Source organism: Macaca nemestrina, chromosome 2 (assembly GCF_043159975.1).
Source record: "Macaca nemestrina isolate mMacNem1 chromosome 2, mMacNem.hap1, whole genome shotgun sequence".
Classification (NCBI taxonomy): domain Eukaryota; kingdom Metazoa; phylum Chordata; class Mammalia; order Primates; family Cercopithecidae; genus Macaca; species Macaca nemestrina.
This window is the reverse complement of record NC_092126.1, coordinates 161,081,462-161,096,749: the sequence shown is the minus strand read 5'-3', so window position 1 is coordinate 161,096,749 and position 15,288 is coordinate 161,081,462. Positions and strand designations below refer to the sequence as shown.

The window sequence follows — 15,288 nt, the reverse complement described above, 5'->3', positions numbered from 1 at the left end:
TTTAATGGTAAACATTTTTATCTTAAAGGGCAAATATGGGGGGGCTTAATGATAAACACAGACCACTGCTGATAATAATAATAATTTAAAACCACAATTAAGTATGACAGCATGAAGGGATGCTCAGTGTATTAATATTTGGCTGAAAATTACAGGAAGGGGCATGATACAGCCATAGTTCAGTGAATCTGAAGGGCTTATTGACCCCAGCAAGTAGCCCCGGCTGAAACAAGTCCACTTTGCACCTGTGATAGGTCTTGGTTGTTTACTCTAGGGTCAGAAATTCTCTTTTTTGGTATTTGGATCACCTGAGGTGTTTGCTGAACCTCCAAGCTCTGGCCTCGTCCCAAAGGAGTCAGATTCTCTAGCACTAGAGTGGTTCCCAGGAATCTGCATTTTGGGCAAGCACCTCAAATAATTCTGGTATCTCTGACACCCAGAGCCACTATAAAATGTTCATGGACCTCAGGCACTTTTGCCATTGTGGGCCCTTTATTGCATAAAAAAATTAAATTTGCAACTGCATTGACATGAACACAAATGAAGTCGAGGCTGGATTATATATTTTGTTCCTGATTTTGAAAGAAACTAAAAATCTTTGTGGCCTCCTAAAAGATTCGTGGGTCCTAGCCATTGTCTACTGCACCTAATGGATAAGGCAGCCTGCTGCTGCTCCCTTGATTCTGTGACATTAGGGGGAAGGCTGAGCTTTTATTTATTTTTTATTCTTTTAAGGATAGAGGTTTTACTATGTTGCATGAGTTGGGCTCAAGCAATCTCCCTGGCTCAGCTGGGATTACAGGCACATTCGGCTGGGTTTGTATTCTTTGGCGCCCAGGCTGGAGTTCAATGGTGTGATCTCGGCTCAGCGCAACCTCTGCCTACTGGGGAGGCTGAGGCAGGCAGATCACGTGGTCAGGAGTTTGAGACCAGCATGGCCAATATGGTGAGACACCGTCTCTACTAAAAAAAAAAAAAAAAATACAAAAATTAGCTGGGCATGGTGGTGTGCACCTGTAATTCCAGCTACGCCTCAAGCGATTCTTCTGCCTCAGCCTCCCGAGTAGCTGGTACTGCAGGCGTGTGCCACCACACCTGGCTAATTTTGCATTTTTAGTAGAGACGGGGTTTCACCATGTTGGCCAGGCTGGTCTCAAACTCCTGACCTCAGGTGATCTGCCCGCCTTGGCCTCCCAAAGTGCTGGGATTACATGTGTAAGCCACGGCACCCAGCTGAGGTTCTCTTTAATCAATGATTTCACTTGCTCAGTCAGCTTACCTGTGAAATGCAGGATGAAAAGGGACACAGCTACCATGGTGGCTGACAGCCCCCCTTTCACTCTCTTTTCTCACATCATTCTCTGCAGATAGTCAGAATCTCTTGCTGCCTTACGGTCTCTATGAAATCAGGAAATTATCCCCCATAATCTGTTTCATACCATAGAAATCCATGCACAACAATGTGTTAACTCTTCTCCCAGGTCTCAGCATCTCAAATATTTAACTCTAATTGAATTAAATGTTTTGTCTCAAAATGCCTTGTAAACTTTCCTGACCCCAACCTACACTAAAAAATACATTTTATATCAGGCCCAATACATACACAGATGTAACTGAAAAGTTTTATGAGATATACTTACCCTGAAATATTTTTCATGAAAGGTTTCCTGAAATAATAGAGTATTCCAATTCAGTGAAATTATTTATTCCATTTAAAAACAGAAAACAAAAAACGCTGGTCTCTGTAATCCCAGAACTTTGGGAGGCTGAGGCAGGCAGATCACGTGGTCAGGAGTTCGAGACCAGTATGGCCAATATGGTGAAACCCCGTCTCTACTAAAAAAAAAATACAAAAATTAGCTGGGCATGGTGGTGTGCACCTGTAATTCCAGCTACTCAGGAGGCTGAGAGAATCGCTTGAACCCGGGTGGCAGAGGTTGCAGTGAGCGGAGATCGGGCCACTGCACTGTTGCATGGGCGACAGAGCGACACTCCACCTCAAAACAAAAAACCAAAACAGAACAAAAAAACAAAAAACGCTGGTCTCACCTGCTACAATGATTTTATAATAGGTCACTATCTGCAGTTTGAAAAAGTGGTCAAAGGAATAGCAAGCATAAAAAGTAAAATATCTGTAGTAAATGATGTCTATTTCTGCAATAGGAATATACCAAGAATAACAGCTACCTTATCTTTGGCCACATTCTCTGTCCCAATGTACTTGATGAGGTATTGTCAATAAGGTCTCATTTTTATTATTCACTCATTCAAATATTTAATAAGCACCTACTACATGCTGGGCACTGATTGTGGCTCTGCAAATAACAGCAATAATCAAAGTCCCTACCCTTAAGGAGTTACATTTTGGTTGGGAGAGATGCTAATGAAATTCGTAGGTAAATACATAGTGGTCAGATGGAGATAAGTGCCACAGAAGGACTCTTTTCAGACCCTTCTTTCCCTGGGCATGCTTATGTAACACCACCCTTCTTCCCTCCATGAAAACACATACTTTCTTTGGATTTACTGATACTCTTTACCTCGAGGACAGTAGGATAGCCAGCTATTAGTTCAACTCAAAGGTGACTTTGCATATCTTTTCTGTTGTGTATTTGTTTCATGCATGGTTACCCAGAGATCAACATGCTTTTCTAATTTCTAAATTCCTTCTTAGACAGTGATGGTGATTAATTATCCCTGGGTCTTGCAAATGTAATGAGAGTGGGATCAATTTCACTGAGCTAAGTCTTTAGTCACTGGGGATTTTGAGTCCTTTTTAGTCCCAGGATTGGTGTTCCTAGATGTCCCAAGTTCCTTGCCTGAAGAGGCCTCATACTGAACCCACAACTACTTTTTTTCTGATTGGTATCCTGCTCTGAATGACAGGGGTTATCCAGTGAGAATTCTGTAGCTGTTACAAGTGAGATCACCTCAGAGCAAGGCTAGATTCCAGACCCAGTGGATCCATTAGACCAGAGGCTGACAAAGCTTTTCGGTAAAGGAACAGATAGTGAATATTTTTTTCTGGGCCACACACTCTCTGTCACTACTCAACACTGCCGTTGTAATCCTGAAGACATCGTAGACAATATGTAAATGAATTGCATGGCTGTGTTCTAGTAAAACTTTATTTGCAAAAGTAAGCAGCAGGCTGGTCCCTAGTTGAGGCTGAGGAAGACATTACTTCCTGCTGGAAATACTTGGGACTTACATTTGAGACAAGCTGAAAGTATGGGATGAGGGAGGAACAAAAGCTTACAAACAAAGAGCAGCCAGTTTGGCCAAAGAGGAATATGCATGAAAGAAGGTGGCAACAGATTGTGCACATGTACCCTAGAACTTAAATAAAAAAAAAAAAAAAAAAAAAAAAAGGAAGGTGGCAACAGACTGAAATGTAATTCGGTAAGGACAAATACATTTACAAACGTGCAAACTGACCTTTTGCTGGTTCATCTTTATTTTACAGTCACACTACTTAAAAATACATATTTAAAAAATATTATTTTAAAAGTCATCTTCCACTAGAATCATAAACTTCTTCCTTGTATCAAAAGTTGTGCCACTATCCTGGTTACTTGTGGATTCACCAAGCAGTCCAGCAAGTCGTCCGTAGAAATGAATGTTTGAGAAGGAGCCGTAGTAGCATTTGAGGCAATCTGTTCCTTAATTGCCTTTTCACTGTTCATTATTTGTTGTCTCTTGGCACAATGCAGTTTTCCAAAGTGTTCTCCATCCTTGTCAACAAAGTCTTTCCCATCACTTCCAAATATGCTTCCTCTTTCTGAAGGTGGTTCTTCGGACCTCTGTGCCACAGGTACCAGATCAGGGCCAAAGGGACTTGCTGCCTCCGGTTTGCCTGTTCCTGTGGTCAAGTTCTGGCTACCTGTTTGGCCCACCTCCATGTGGCTGTACACATTTAATTCTTCCTTTTTCATGCGCTCTCCATCTGTTCTCGGTGCTTGGATTTCTACTACCTTAGATGTTCTGCAACGATCAAAAAATGCAGAAACAGCTGCATTTAAGTAGCAACAGTTCACTGCATGGGACGTTTCCTCAACCTAAGGGAAAAGAAAAACCCTTTAAAATGGTTACATACATTTAGTTACATTGGAAAACAAAAGTCCTAGTCAGGGCTGGTTTACCACAGGAAACTTAACTGCCATGATGAAGACCAGAAGCTGCCTACCTCAGTGGGGTTTAACCAGGCTCTGGTATTTTGTGGATTCTCTGCAGTTTTCAGGGCACACACAAGCATACGAGTGATTGCCTCTTCTACCCGGGCCAGGTGATCCTCTTCCTGAATTAAAAAAAACACACTTTTAACTTTTGTTAAGTCTCATGGCTTTTTAAGAGAGAATAAAGTCTCTTTTAATTTCATCTTCTGTTCTCTCATTAATACAAGTTTTGTTATAGAAGGAATGAATATGCTATTGGTAGAACCACAATTTTTGTGTATTTACTATCACCTGCCATCTAGAAGAGTTGCAGAATATTTCACCAAATTTAAGTATGTATTCTATCTATAAGACACGGCCTTAAGTATCAATCACCTTATGATATTTTCTCCAATCTTTTCCATTATTTGACATGTTTAAAGTTTTTTTTAAAGTACCACATACAGAGGAATAATCCCTATAGAGTCTGACAAGCAAATTATTTCAGAGATGGAAGAAAAATTACAATAAACATGCTTGGCTACAAGAATGAGATGGCTATCCATCTAAACATGGCTTTCTTAAGACACGGTAAGCATAAGGTATAGCATTAATGAGGAACTGCATTAAAATCAACAACTTCTGTTTACCAAAAAACACCACAAAGGAAAAAAAACAAACTAGATGCCTGTAACATATATAACTGATAAAATATTAATGTGTAGAATAAAGAATCTACACATACCAATAAGAGAAATGAGCAAATTTTTAAAAATGGGCAAAAGACACAATGACCAGCACTTTTAAAAGGAGCAATCAGATGACTAATAAACATATGAAGATATGTTTAGCCTCCAGGGAAGTGCAAATTGAGAAACCCATGAAATTGGCAAAAAGGGGCCTGATGGTTCCACGTGGGACATTGAGAGACAAAAGTCTTATACACTAATGGGAAAGCAAATTGATAGAGACATTTGGAAAACATGGGTGGCATTATCTCGTAAACTTGAGTATTGTATACCCTACGGACCAGCAATACCACTCCGAGATTTATGCACAGTCTAGAGAAACTCTTGCACATGTGTGCCAGGAAACATGTATAAGAATATTCTGTTCACAGAAGCAAAAAATTGAACACCAAATCATCCATCAATAGAACAATGAATAATGTATAAATTATTATAAATATAAATTATTGATATATATACATATATTAATATATGAATAGTAATTGAAATAGCAGCATGAATATTAATAATGAATAAATTATGGAGTATCTTAACACAGTATTATATCACAGTGAAAATGAATGAACAGCTTACATGTGACAGCACAAATGAATCTTAGAAACACAATATTGAACTTAAAAAGGCAAATCTCCATGATGAGATACCACTTCACACTAGGACAGTGCTAATACAAAAAGACAGATATTAACAGGTGTTGGTGAGGATGCAGAGAAATCAGAATCTTCATACATTGCTGGTGGGAATGTAAAATGGTGCTTCAGAAACCTGGGAGTTCCTCAAAAGGTTAAACACAGAGTTACCATATGTAATGATTAATTTTGAGTCAAGTTGGCTAGACTATAGTGCTCAGTTGTTTGGTCAAACAATAACCTGGATGTTGCTGTGAAGATATCTTGAAGATATTACTAGCATTTACAATCAACTGACTTTATGTAAAGGAGATTACACTCAATAATGTGCGTGGTCCTCATCCAATTAGTTGAAGTCCTTAAGAGCAAAAACTGAGATGTCTTAGAGAAAAAAATTCTGCCTCAACACTGTAATAGAAGTCCTATGTGAGTTTCCAGCCTGCCAGCCTGCCCTACAAATTTCAGACATGCCAGCCCCCACAATCAAGTAAGCCCATTCCTTAAAGTAAATCTCAATCTCTTGTTCTCTATATAAGTACAGACATTTCTATGTATTATATAGATATCTACATTTACGGACATGTAGATATCATGTAAAGATATCTATCTACATATATACTCATAGGAATGGAATTGCTGGATCATATGGTATATCAGAGTTCCTCAGAAAAACAGAACCAACAGAAGATGTAGCCAGATAACCAGATACAGATATAACATAAAACATTAGATTCATTATATACCGTAAGATTTAGCCATGCTATAGCATGCATCAGTATTTCACTCCTTGTGATATTTGAAAAATATTCCATTGTACACATATACCACATTTTATCCACTTATCAGATGATTGATATTTGAGTTGTGTCACTTTGGGCTATTATGAATACTACTACTGTGAACATTCGTGTAGAAGTTTTTGTGTGGACCTACATTTTCATTTTTCTTGGGTATACACCTAGGAATGGAATTGCTGGGTCACATGGTGTATCAGTCAAGGTTCTCCAAAGAAAGAGAACCAATAGAAAAAAATATATATGTGTGCATATGTGTACAGAGATAAGACAGATGGATAGATGGACAGATAATGTGACAAAACTTTTTTGTTTAAACAAGAGAATGAGAAGAGTGAACGGAATACATAGGGAAGGGATTGGGAAGAACACAGCACCACTCGAACAGAGCTAAAATCTCTACTCTTTTCCAAATATGTTATTCATGAAAGCAATATCAGAACCTGGAGTTAACTTGAGTTATATAAGTATGGTAGGCTCTAAAACCTAAGAGCTTTTTGGAGCTAAATTTAGCAAAAAGAAGGAATTATTGTCCAATGTTGAAGAGACAATGATAAAAGCAACATATGACAGAGAAAGATAGGATTATGTAACTCCAATTGTGCATTCCAGTTTTTCAATAAAGAATGAGTGGCCTTCAAACAGAATTATACAGAAAGATGTTGAAGAAGGAACTGGAGGTCTGGTTTGGTGAAGGACAGAAATCATCCACTTGAAATCAGCATGAAGTTCTTAGCTACCACACTTCTAAGTATGGAGTCTGTTTATACTCAATGATACTAATCCTTTGGAAAATTATAGAAAAGATTACTAAATAGTATATAATGAGCCTTTTAAAAACACTGTGGTGAAGTCATTCATGTTACTGAAGCCACATAAATTCAAATCTAAATAAAATATGAACAAACACTATCCTATGGTAAATTAAAAAACAGTATATCACAACCAAGTGGTATTTGCTCCAGAAATTAAGGATGAATCAATATTAGGCAACCAATTGATATAATTTATTGCACTACCAAATGTTTACTAAAGAAGAATATTATGTAATCTTCTTTATCAATTCAACAACATTCAATACCTTTTCCTGATTTTAAAAAACAAAAAGTAATGAAATAGAAATTGATGGATACTTAATATGATAAAACACACACAACTCAGCCCCAAATCTAGCATTTCATAGTCAGGAACAAGGCAAGGATGCCCACTATCTCCACTATTATTAATGAACTGGATGGATTAGCCAATGTAATCAGACCAAATCTCCACCCCCACCCCACAATTATAGGCAAACAAATTAGAAAGGAAGAAGAAAAACTATCTTAATTTTCAGGTAATCTGAGAGATACCTGAAAATCCCAGAAAGTCAGTATAAAACTACCACAAAATAAAATAATTCAAATTAACACAAAAATCAATAGCTATCATATACACTAATAATATCCACTTAGAAGACAGAATGGAAGAGAAGAACTTACCCTAGCAGCAAAAAAAGATGAAATATGGCAGTCCTTCCTTACCTGCAGTTTTGCTTTCTACGGTTTCAGTTACCCATGGGTAATCTCAGTCAGAAAATATTAAATGAAAAAATCCAGAAATAAACAATTTATAAGCTTTAAATTTCATGCAATTCTGAGTAGTGTGATGAAATCTCCCACCATTCCACTCTACACAGTACACATTACCTGCCTCTGAGTCACTCAGTAGTTAGCTCAGTGATCAGATCACTGTTGTGGTATTTGCAGGGCCTATATTCAAGGAACCCTTATTTTACTTGATAATGGCCCCACAGTACAAGAGTTGTGATGCTGGCAATTTGGATATGCCAAAGACAAGGCGTAAAGTGCTTCCTTTAAGTGAAAAGGTGAAAGTTCTCGACTTAAGGAGAGAAAAAACCAGCATGCTGAGGTTACTAAGGTCTATGGTAACAAATCTTCTATCTACAAAACTGCGAAGAGAAAAAATTATGGTAGCTTTGCTGTCACACCTCAGACTGCAAAAGCTGCAGCCACAGTGCATAAGTGCTTAGTTAAAATGGATTAAGTTTGCATCTTAGTTAAGACATTACATTTGTAGGTGGAAGGCATGAACAGAAAAGTGCTGACTGATCACAATCGGGTTTGGTAATATTCAGGGTTTCAGTAATCCACTGGGGTTCTTGGAATATATCCCTCAAGGATAAGGAGATACTACTGTGTTTAGGAATAAACATTTAAAAGAAATGTGCAAAGCTTATGTGAGGAAAACTTTAAAACACAGCTGTAAAAACAAAAACAAAAAAACCTGGAATTGGATACGTGGAAAGGTACCTAATTTGTGGACAGGACAATTCAAAATCATAAAGCTCAGATAAAATTTAATATGGATTAAAAAATCAATAGGTTTTTTTTTTTTCTGATGCTAGACAAGCTGATTTTAAAGAACACATAAAAAAACAGAGGCAAGAATAGCCAGGAAAACCCTGCAAAAAAAAGCAATGGTTAGTCCTACTGATTTTAAAACGTAAGACCTCACTAAATAAATAGGAAGAAAGACCAATGGACAAAATAGACCCACATACATTCAGATATCTAGTATATGATGAAACAGACATTTCAAATCATAAGGGAAAACAGACTAAAATAAATGATGGTCCTACAATCCTATTATCATTTTGGAAAAGATAAAATTAGATCTCAACCTTATACTATATCCTAGTGAAAAACTTCCAAATGGATAAGAGATCTAAATGCAAAAAACATGAAACAATCTAAATTCTAACATAAAACATTGGTGAATTCCTTTATGACCTGGAAAAGGTCATATGACCTTGGTTTCTAATTATGACTCAAAAACAATAAAGTTCAACAACAGATTTTGTTGGTGAGGCTGTGGAGGAAACAAGCACTTTCATTTACTACTAATGGAAATGGAAAATGGCACAATCACAATGAAGCTGAATTTGGCAAAACCTAACAAAATTTAAGATACATTTACCCTATGACATGGCAAATCCAGTGTTAAGATCTTCCCCAAAGACACACTTCAACAAATATAAAACAACATATGCACAAGGTTATTCAGTGGCATTATTTGTAATTACAAAAGACTGGAAACAATGCAAACATCTATCCTTAAAGGAACTAATTAACAGTAAAGCACTCATATAATGAAGTACTAGACAGTGGTTGAAGAAAAATATGAATGTTTCTCTTTACTATTATGTAGTGAAATTCAGGATATTATTGTTGAAAAAAGCAAGGTGTGGAACACTATGGTTTATTACTTTCTGTGGAATAAAGGATAGAAAATAAAAAATATATTTGAATAAGTATATAAATAAGTAAGTATACAAAGATGTATTTATATGCTTATGCACTTTGTACATATAAGACTGTTTACATACTTATTTAAATATATAAATATACGTATTCATTTACTTAATTTTATATATAGATATATGTTTACAAGAAACACTGAAAATGATAAACCAGAAATGAATAAAAATGGATCTCTATCAAGGTTGGGAAAAATGGAGTGGATGGAACAGGGATGAAAGGCAGACTTCCCTGAGTATAACTTTTAATATAGTTTTGACAAGTTAAATGTTCTACATATTCAAAATATTAAATTAGATCAAAATTTTAAAAAAGTAAATCCTAAAATTGAAAACGGAAACAAATGAACTTAACTAAATATCCAATTAGTAAAATAACCACAAATGAAAAGAAGTCCTTCACAATGACTCCTGAATAAAGGACTTTGTATCTATCCCTCTTAGTAATAGATACAGTCTAATAATAAAAAGAATTGCAAATAAATTTTAATTTTTACTGGCAAGTTTTATGGTTAGTAGTAATATTTCTATTTGAATTTTGGAAATATAAATTTGACATCTTTTTTTTTTTTTTGAGATGGAGTGTTGCTCTGTCACCAGGCTGGAGTGCAATGGCGCAATCTCGGCTCACTGCAACCTCCGCCTCCTGGGTTCAAGTGATTCCCCTGCCTCAGCCTCCTGACTAGCTGGGACTACAGGCACGTGCCACCATGCCCGGCTAATTTTTTGTAGTTTTTTTTAGTAGAGATGGGGTTTCACCATGTTGTCCAGGATGGTCTCGATCTCCTCACCTTGTGATATGCCTGCCTCAGCCTCCCAAAGTGCAGAGATTACAGGTGTGAGCCACCACGCCCAGCCTAATTTGACATCTTAAAAAATATATTGCTGGATACAGCAAACAAATAAGTATATTGCTGGGGTTTTTTTGTTGTTGTTGTTTTTTGTTTTTTTTGAGATGGAGACTCGCTCTGTTGCCAGGCCAGAGTGCAGTGACTTGATCTCGGCTCACTGCAACCTCCATCTCCTGGGTTCAAGCGATTCTCCTGCCTCAACCTCCTGAATAGCTGGGATTACAGGTGTGCCACCATGCCCAGTTAATTTTTGTATTTTTAGTAGAGATGGGGTTTCACCATGTTGGCCAGGATGGTCTTGATCTTTTGACCTCATGATCTGCCCACCTCGGCTCCCAAAGTCCTGAGATTACAGGTGTGAGCCACCATGCCCGGCTTTATGTTACTGTTTTTAAGGACCCAGATTTTCAGTGTAAGAGAAGAGATAAAAATACAGAAACAAATAACAAAAATTCTATCATGTTAAACTTGAATTACTTTTATAGTTCAAAAGTCTGATGATTGGGTGTCATGCTCATGTGTGAGACATGCCTCCCTTAAGCTTTGTTATGATGTCAGCACATTACCTGTCTAGATATATTTTTTAAACACGTGAATTAGAAATATATCAATATCTATCAATCAATCAATCAATCATCTATCTATCTCACATTCTAGCTACATCACTGAAAGAGCCTAGAAACAGTGACACCCAGGAGCAATGAACAGCTTTAGAGCTGAGATCTCAGTTTCTAAAGGCCATTCCCTACAAAAAGAACTGTGGCTACCTGGAGAAATTATAGACTTCCAAGTTTGGGGCACTAAAGAAAAAAGGGTATCCTGGGATATCTTCCTGTGCCAGAAAGCCAGGATACACTCAAAATCTAATTAATGGGGACACATCAAAAGGGCACAGGCCAGCTTGAAGTTTCACTAAAAGGACAGATAAGACCCAAATTTAAAATTATCTTGTCAAGCTGGAATGCTCAACCAAACCAACATGATGAAAATTAACAGGGATGACTGTGAAATACTGGATTTAGAATTAAAATCAGCTTCATAGGTACAGGATAGGATTCAACCTGCCTGACAGCAGATCATCTGAAAAAAAGCACCAACATTTTAGAGTTGAATATGAAACTAAAGTGAAATGAGATTACTAAAAAAACTAACCCAATATTACAAGCAGCACTGGAAATATTTAGGATGGAGATCATGTGGGGTAGAAATCTTATACTCTACCAAATAAGGCCCACTGATATTCAGTTTTAGGCACTATATATTAAGAGAACTATTCTAGACATAATAACTCTCCCTCCTCCTCATAGCAATTTCTACTTTTTAAACACCTCCCATATGCCATGCACTATATTAGATGTTTTTACAATGTGTTCTCCAATTTAACCTCACGACCACTCTACTGAGGTGGGTTCAATTATAATCCTTATTTTACAAGAAAATGGAGGCTTGAAGAGATTAAGTAACTATCTATGTTAGACAGCTAACAAAGGTAACTTGTATCTTAAAGTTGCCTGATTCCAAAGCCTGTGGCCAGAATGGTAAAAAGTCTGGAAAAAGGAAAAAGTCACATAAAAACACCCCATTAAAGACAGTAAGAGTTTTTGAGCATGGAAGAAGAAAAGATTATGGAAACACTTGGAGGTATTTTCAAATATTTTAAAAAGACGACAGCTCTATTCTTTAACAAGTGAACTTCCTTGGGAGGTGAAGCACCTGTCAGGGCTATTGTAGATATGACTTTGGCATTGGGAGTGGAAGTTCCCCATGGATTCTACCTTAACATCTGCTGCAACTCCAGTTCAGCATGCTATAGGCAAAATTTCTGTTATGTTACTGATCTCCTGCCATACCTCTCACCTAAGCCTCAAGGGCTACAACTCTTGTCTAAGCCCACACAATATAGCTTTGTTACAATATTCCTTCTGTTCCACTGATTCCAAAGCCATTCCTATTACCAAAGGATAGGAAAAACTAGACTAGGGAGAGGATGCGGCTGTCAAACAGAGCAGAGAGATGCAATCCAGGCTTCAGGTCAAGGAGAGCAGAGATGCAGTCAGGGCCTCTGGTTAAAAAGAGCCAGTTGCAATTATGGCCCCAGTTGAAGAGACAGACTTGAGCATAACAAGCAGCTATTCTAATTGTCAAACAGAGCAGGCAACCAGGATTAAGCATAACACATAGGAAGGAAAGGCCTCTGGCAGAAATGAAATGATAAAAACCTAGCACTGAAAGAAAGACTCCGCTTTGAGAATACATAGAAGCCAAGACAGAATTCTGCAATTAGTAATGACCTTGAACCAAGAAGCAGGTATTGGCCGGGCGCGGTGGCTCAAGCCTGTAATCCCAGCACTTTGGGAGGCCAAGACGGGCGGATCACGAGGTCAGGAGATTGAGACCATCCTGGCTAACACGGTGAAACCCCGTCTCTACTAAAAAATACAAAAAACTAGCCGGGCGAGGTGGCAGGCACCTGTAGTTCCAGCTACTCGGGAGGCTGAGGCAGGAGAATGGCGTGAACCCAGGAGGCGGAGCTTGCAGTGAGCTGAGATCCGGCCACTGCACTCCAGCCTGGGCGACAGAGTGAGACTCCGTCTCAAAAAAAAAAAAAAAAAAAAAAAAAAAAAAAAAAAGAAGCAGGTATTTCCAGCCCAGACAGTATGGAAGAGGAGTGGCAACAAGGGACACATATCGGCAAATCTGGCCAGACCCAACACAATTTTCCTAACAACATGGTCAAGGGAAAGGACCCTGCCTGCCAGCATCAGGCCCATTCTGTGTACTTAAAAGAAAGAGAGTGGCACACCACTAAAATTCCAATTTCCAACCTAAACATCCATTAACAGAGGACAGAATGCATAAGTTATAGTGCACTGCAACAAAAAAATACTGAAGCATTGGTTAAAAAAATTAATTACCAAGTTGTACAGCCAGACCTTATACATCTTTTAAAAGCATGATCTGCACTTACTTAAAAAAACAAAACGAAATGAAAAAGTACCAGTTCAATCCATGAGTTTATACTGACAGTGACAGGATCAATGGATTCTACATAATGCCACCAGTGTCTGGGAACAAACAGAACCTGAAAACCAAACAAAGAATGGTTAGCACAAGAACAGGACATTTCATTTTTATGTCAGACTCAGACCCTAATTGAGGCTGCTAGGAAAAAAAGGAATACAAATGAATTCACAATAATATTGCTGGAGAAAAGTGAAGGAAAAAAACCCCGCAATCCTTTTTTCCTTTTACTCCTTTTTTATTGACAAGTTCACATGTTCTACAAAGGATACTGCCAGCATCTCTATTCTCTTTAATCCTGGGCCTTCTTCGTCTGCGCCTAAATCTTAGTACATGATTCTGAGATTCTAATTTTTCCTCCTTTCCATCACAAAATAGTTGCATGCATTCTGAGAAAGGGCATAGGTAAAACACATAGGACATGGCTTCTGTATTCTCACAGTTCGAAATCTAGCCAATGAGAAGATAAAGTAAAGAAAGGTGGCATTATAGAAGTGGTAAATTAGAAGAAAATGATGTTTGAGAATTTCAGAGGTAGGTGAAACAGGCATGAATTAGGGAGGTCAGGGGCAACATGGATGGAGGAAGTGTGATTTGAACCCGGGCTAGGAGAGAATTCAGACTGAGAAAAGAATGAAGACATGCCAGGAAGGATAAGAGGTACAGGAGAGGGAGGTAGGACTATAGAGGATAGCAAGTAGGTCAGTCTTACTATCACAGAGGGAATAATGGGAGATAAGGTAGGGGAATTAGTTTAGGGACAGTGGACTTCAAAATAAGAATTTAGATTTTATCTGGTAGGCATTAGGAGTCACTGAGAAATTCTAAGTAGGGGGATGGTTAAAATAGTGGTATCGAGAGAGTCTGAGAAGGACAGCAGATATTTGCAAAGGCCCACTTATTAAATGTTAAAATATAAATAGGAAGGTATAATAAACAAAAGCAATGGGCAGAGTCAAGAAGGATGGCATCTATCCAGACTCAGTATGAGATTTCCTATTGAGAGCAGAGCAGATGGAGATGATATGAAGCTTTTGGGCTTCAGATTTAGGAAACTACTGGTATTTGCTATGAACAAGGCAGGACTGGGAAATAGAAAGATCCTTTCAGGAAAACTGGAAACTATGAAAGTCCACTTGACAGTCATAAGTAGGTTATGCATGTCCTATCAGAGTAAAGTTTCAGTAAAGTGGTGAGAGAAAGAGCTGGGTTTGAGTGGATTAAAGAACGGACAGGAGGTAAGGAAAACTGATACAATGAACAAAACCAGTCATTCAAATTTGGCTATTAAAGACAGAGGAGAAAATGATTGGCAACCACTTCACACTCTCTGGAATGGCTGTAAAAATAATGATAAAAAAGAAAAACAAGTGTTGGGAAAGATGTGAAGAAACTGGAACCCTCATACAATGCTGGTGGGAATGTAAAATAGTACAGTTGCTATGGAAAACAGTTTGACAACTCCTCAAAAAGTTAAACAGAGGGTTACCATGTAACCCAGCAATTCTACTCCTAGGTATACCCAAGAGTATTGAAAACATATGTGTACATATGAAGACATATGTACACACAAAACTTGTACATGAATGTTCAAAGCAGCATTACTTATAATAGCCAACAAAGCAGAAACAACCCAAATGTCCATCAACTGATGAATGGACAAACAAAATGTTATATGGCTACACAATGGAATATTATTAAGCCATAAAAAAGAAATGAAGTGCTAGTAACATTCTACAATGTGGATGACCCTTAAATACATTATGCTGTGTGA

The 15,288-nt window shown here is 37.8% G+C and overlaps 1 protein-coding gene and 1 non-coding gene across 5 annotated transcripts in view; one reads left to right on the top strand and one right to left on the bottom strand.

Annotated features, from left to right (window-relative positions):
- Positions 1 to 1,926: 1,926 nt before the first annotated feature.
- The window catches only part of LOC105470278 (HSPB1 associated protein 1), a 49,977-nt gene continuing 36,615 nt past the window's right edge, over positions 1,927 to 15,288 (bottom strand). The window contains exons 6-8 of one of the 4 annotated variants that reach the window (XM_011722092.3): positions 13,492 to 13,575; positions 4,187 to 4,297; positions 1,928 to 4,058 (exon numbers count right to left, since the gene is read on the bottom strand). In XM_011722092.3, coding sequence (XP_011720394.1) covers positions 3,528 to 4,058; positions 4,187 to 4,297; positions 13,492 to 13,575 — 726 coding nt within the window. In that variant the 3' untranslated portion in view covers positions 1,928 to 3,527. Of the gene's footprint in view, positions 4,059 to 4,186; positions 4,298 to 13,491; positions 13,576 to 15,288 lie in introns of all 4 variants that reach the window. The other 3 variants (XM_011722093.2, XM_011722095.3, XM_024789275.2) reach the window with 3 other exon arrangements.
- Positions 10,967 to 11,070, top strand: LOC112424711 (small nucleolar RNA U13). Its single transcript, XR_003015580.1, has one exon. It is a non-coding gene; the product is annotated as a small nucleolar RNA U13 (small nucleolar RNA).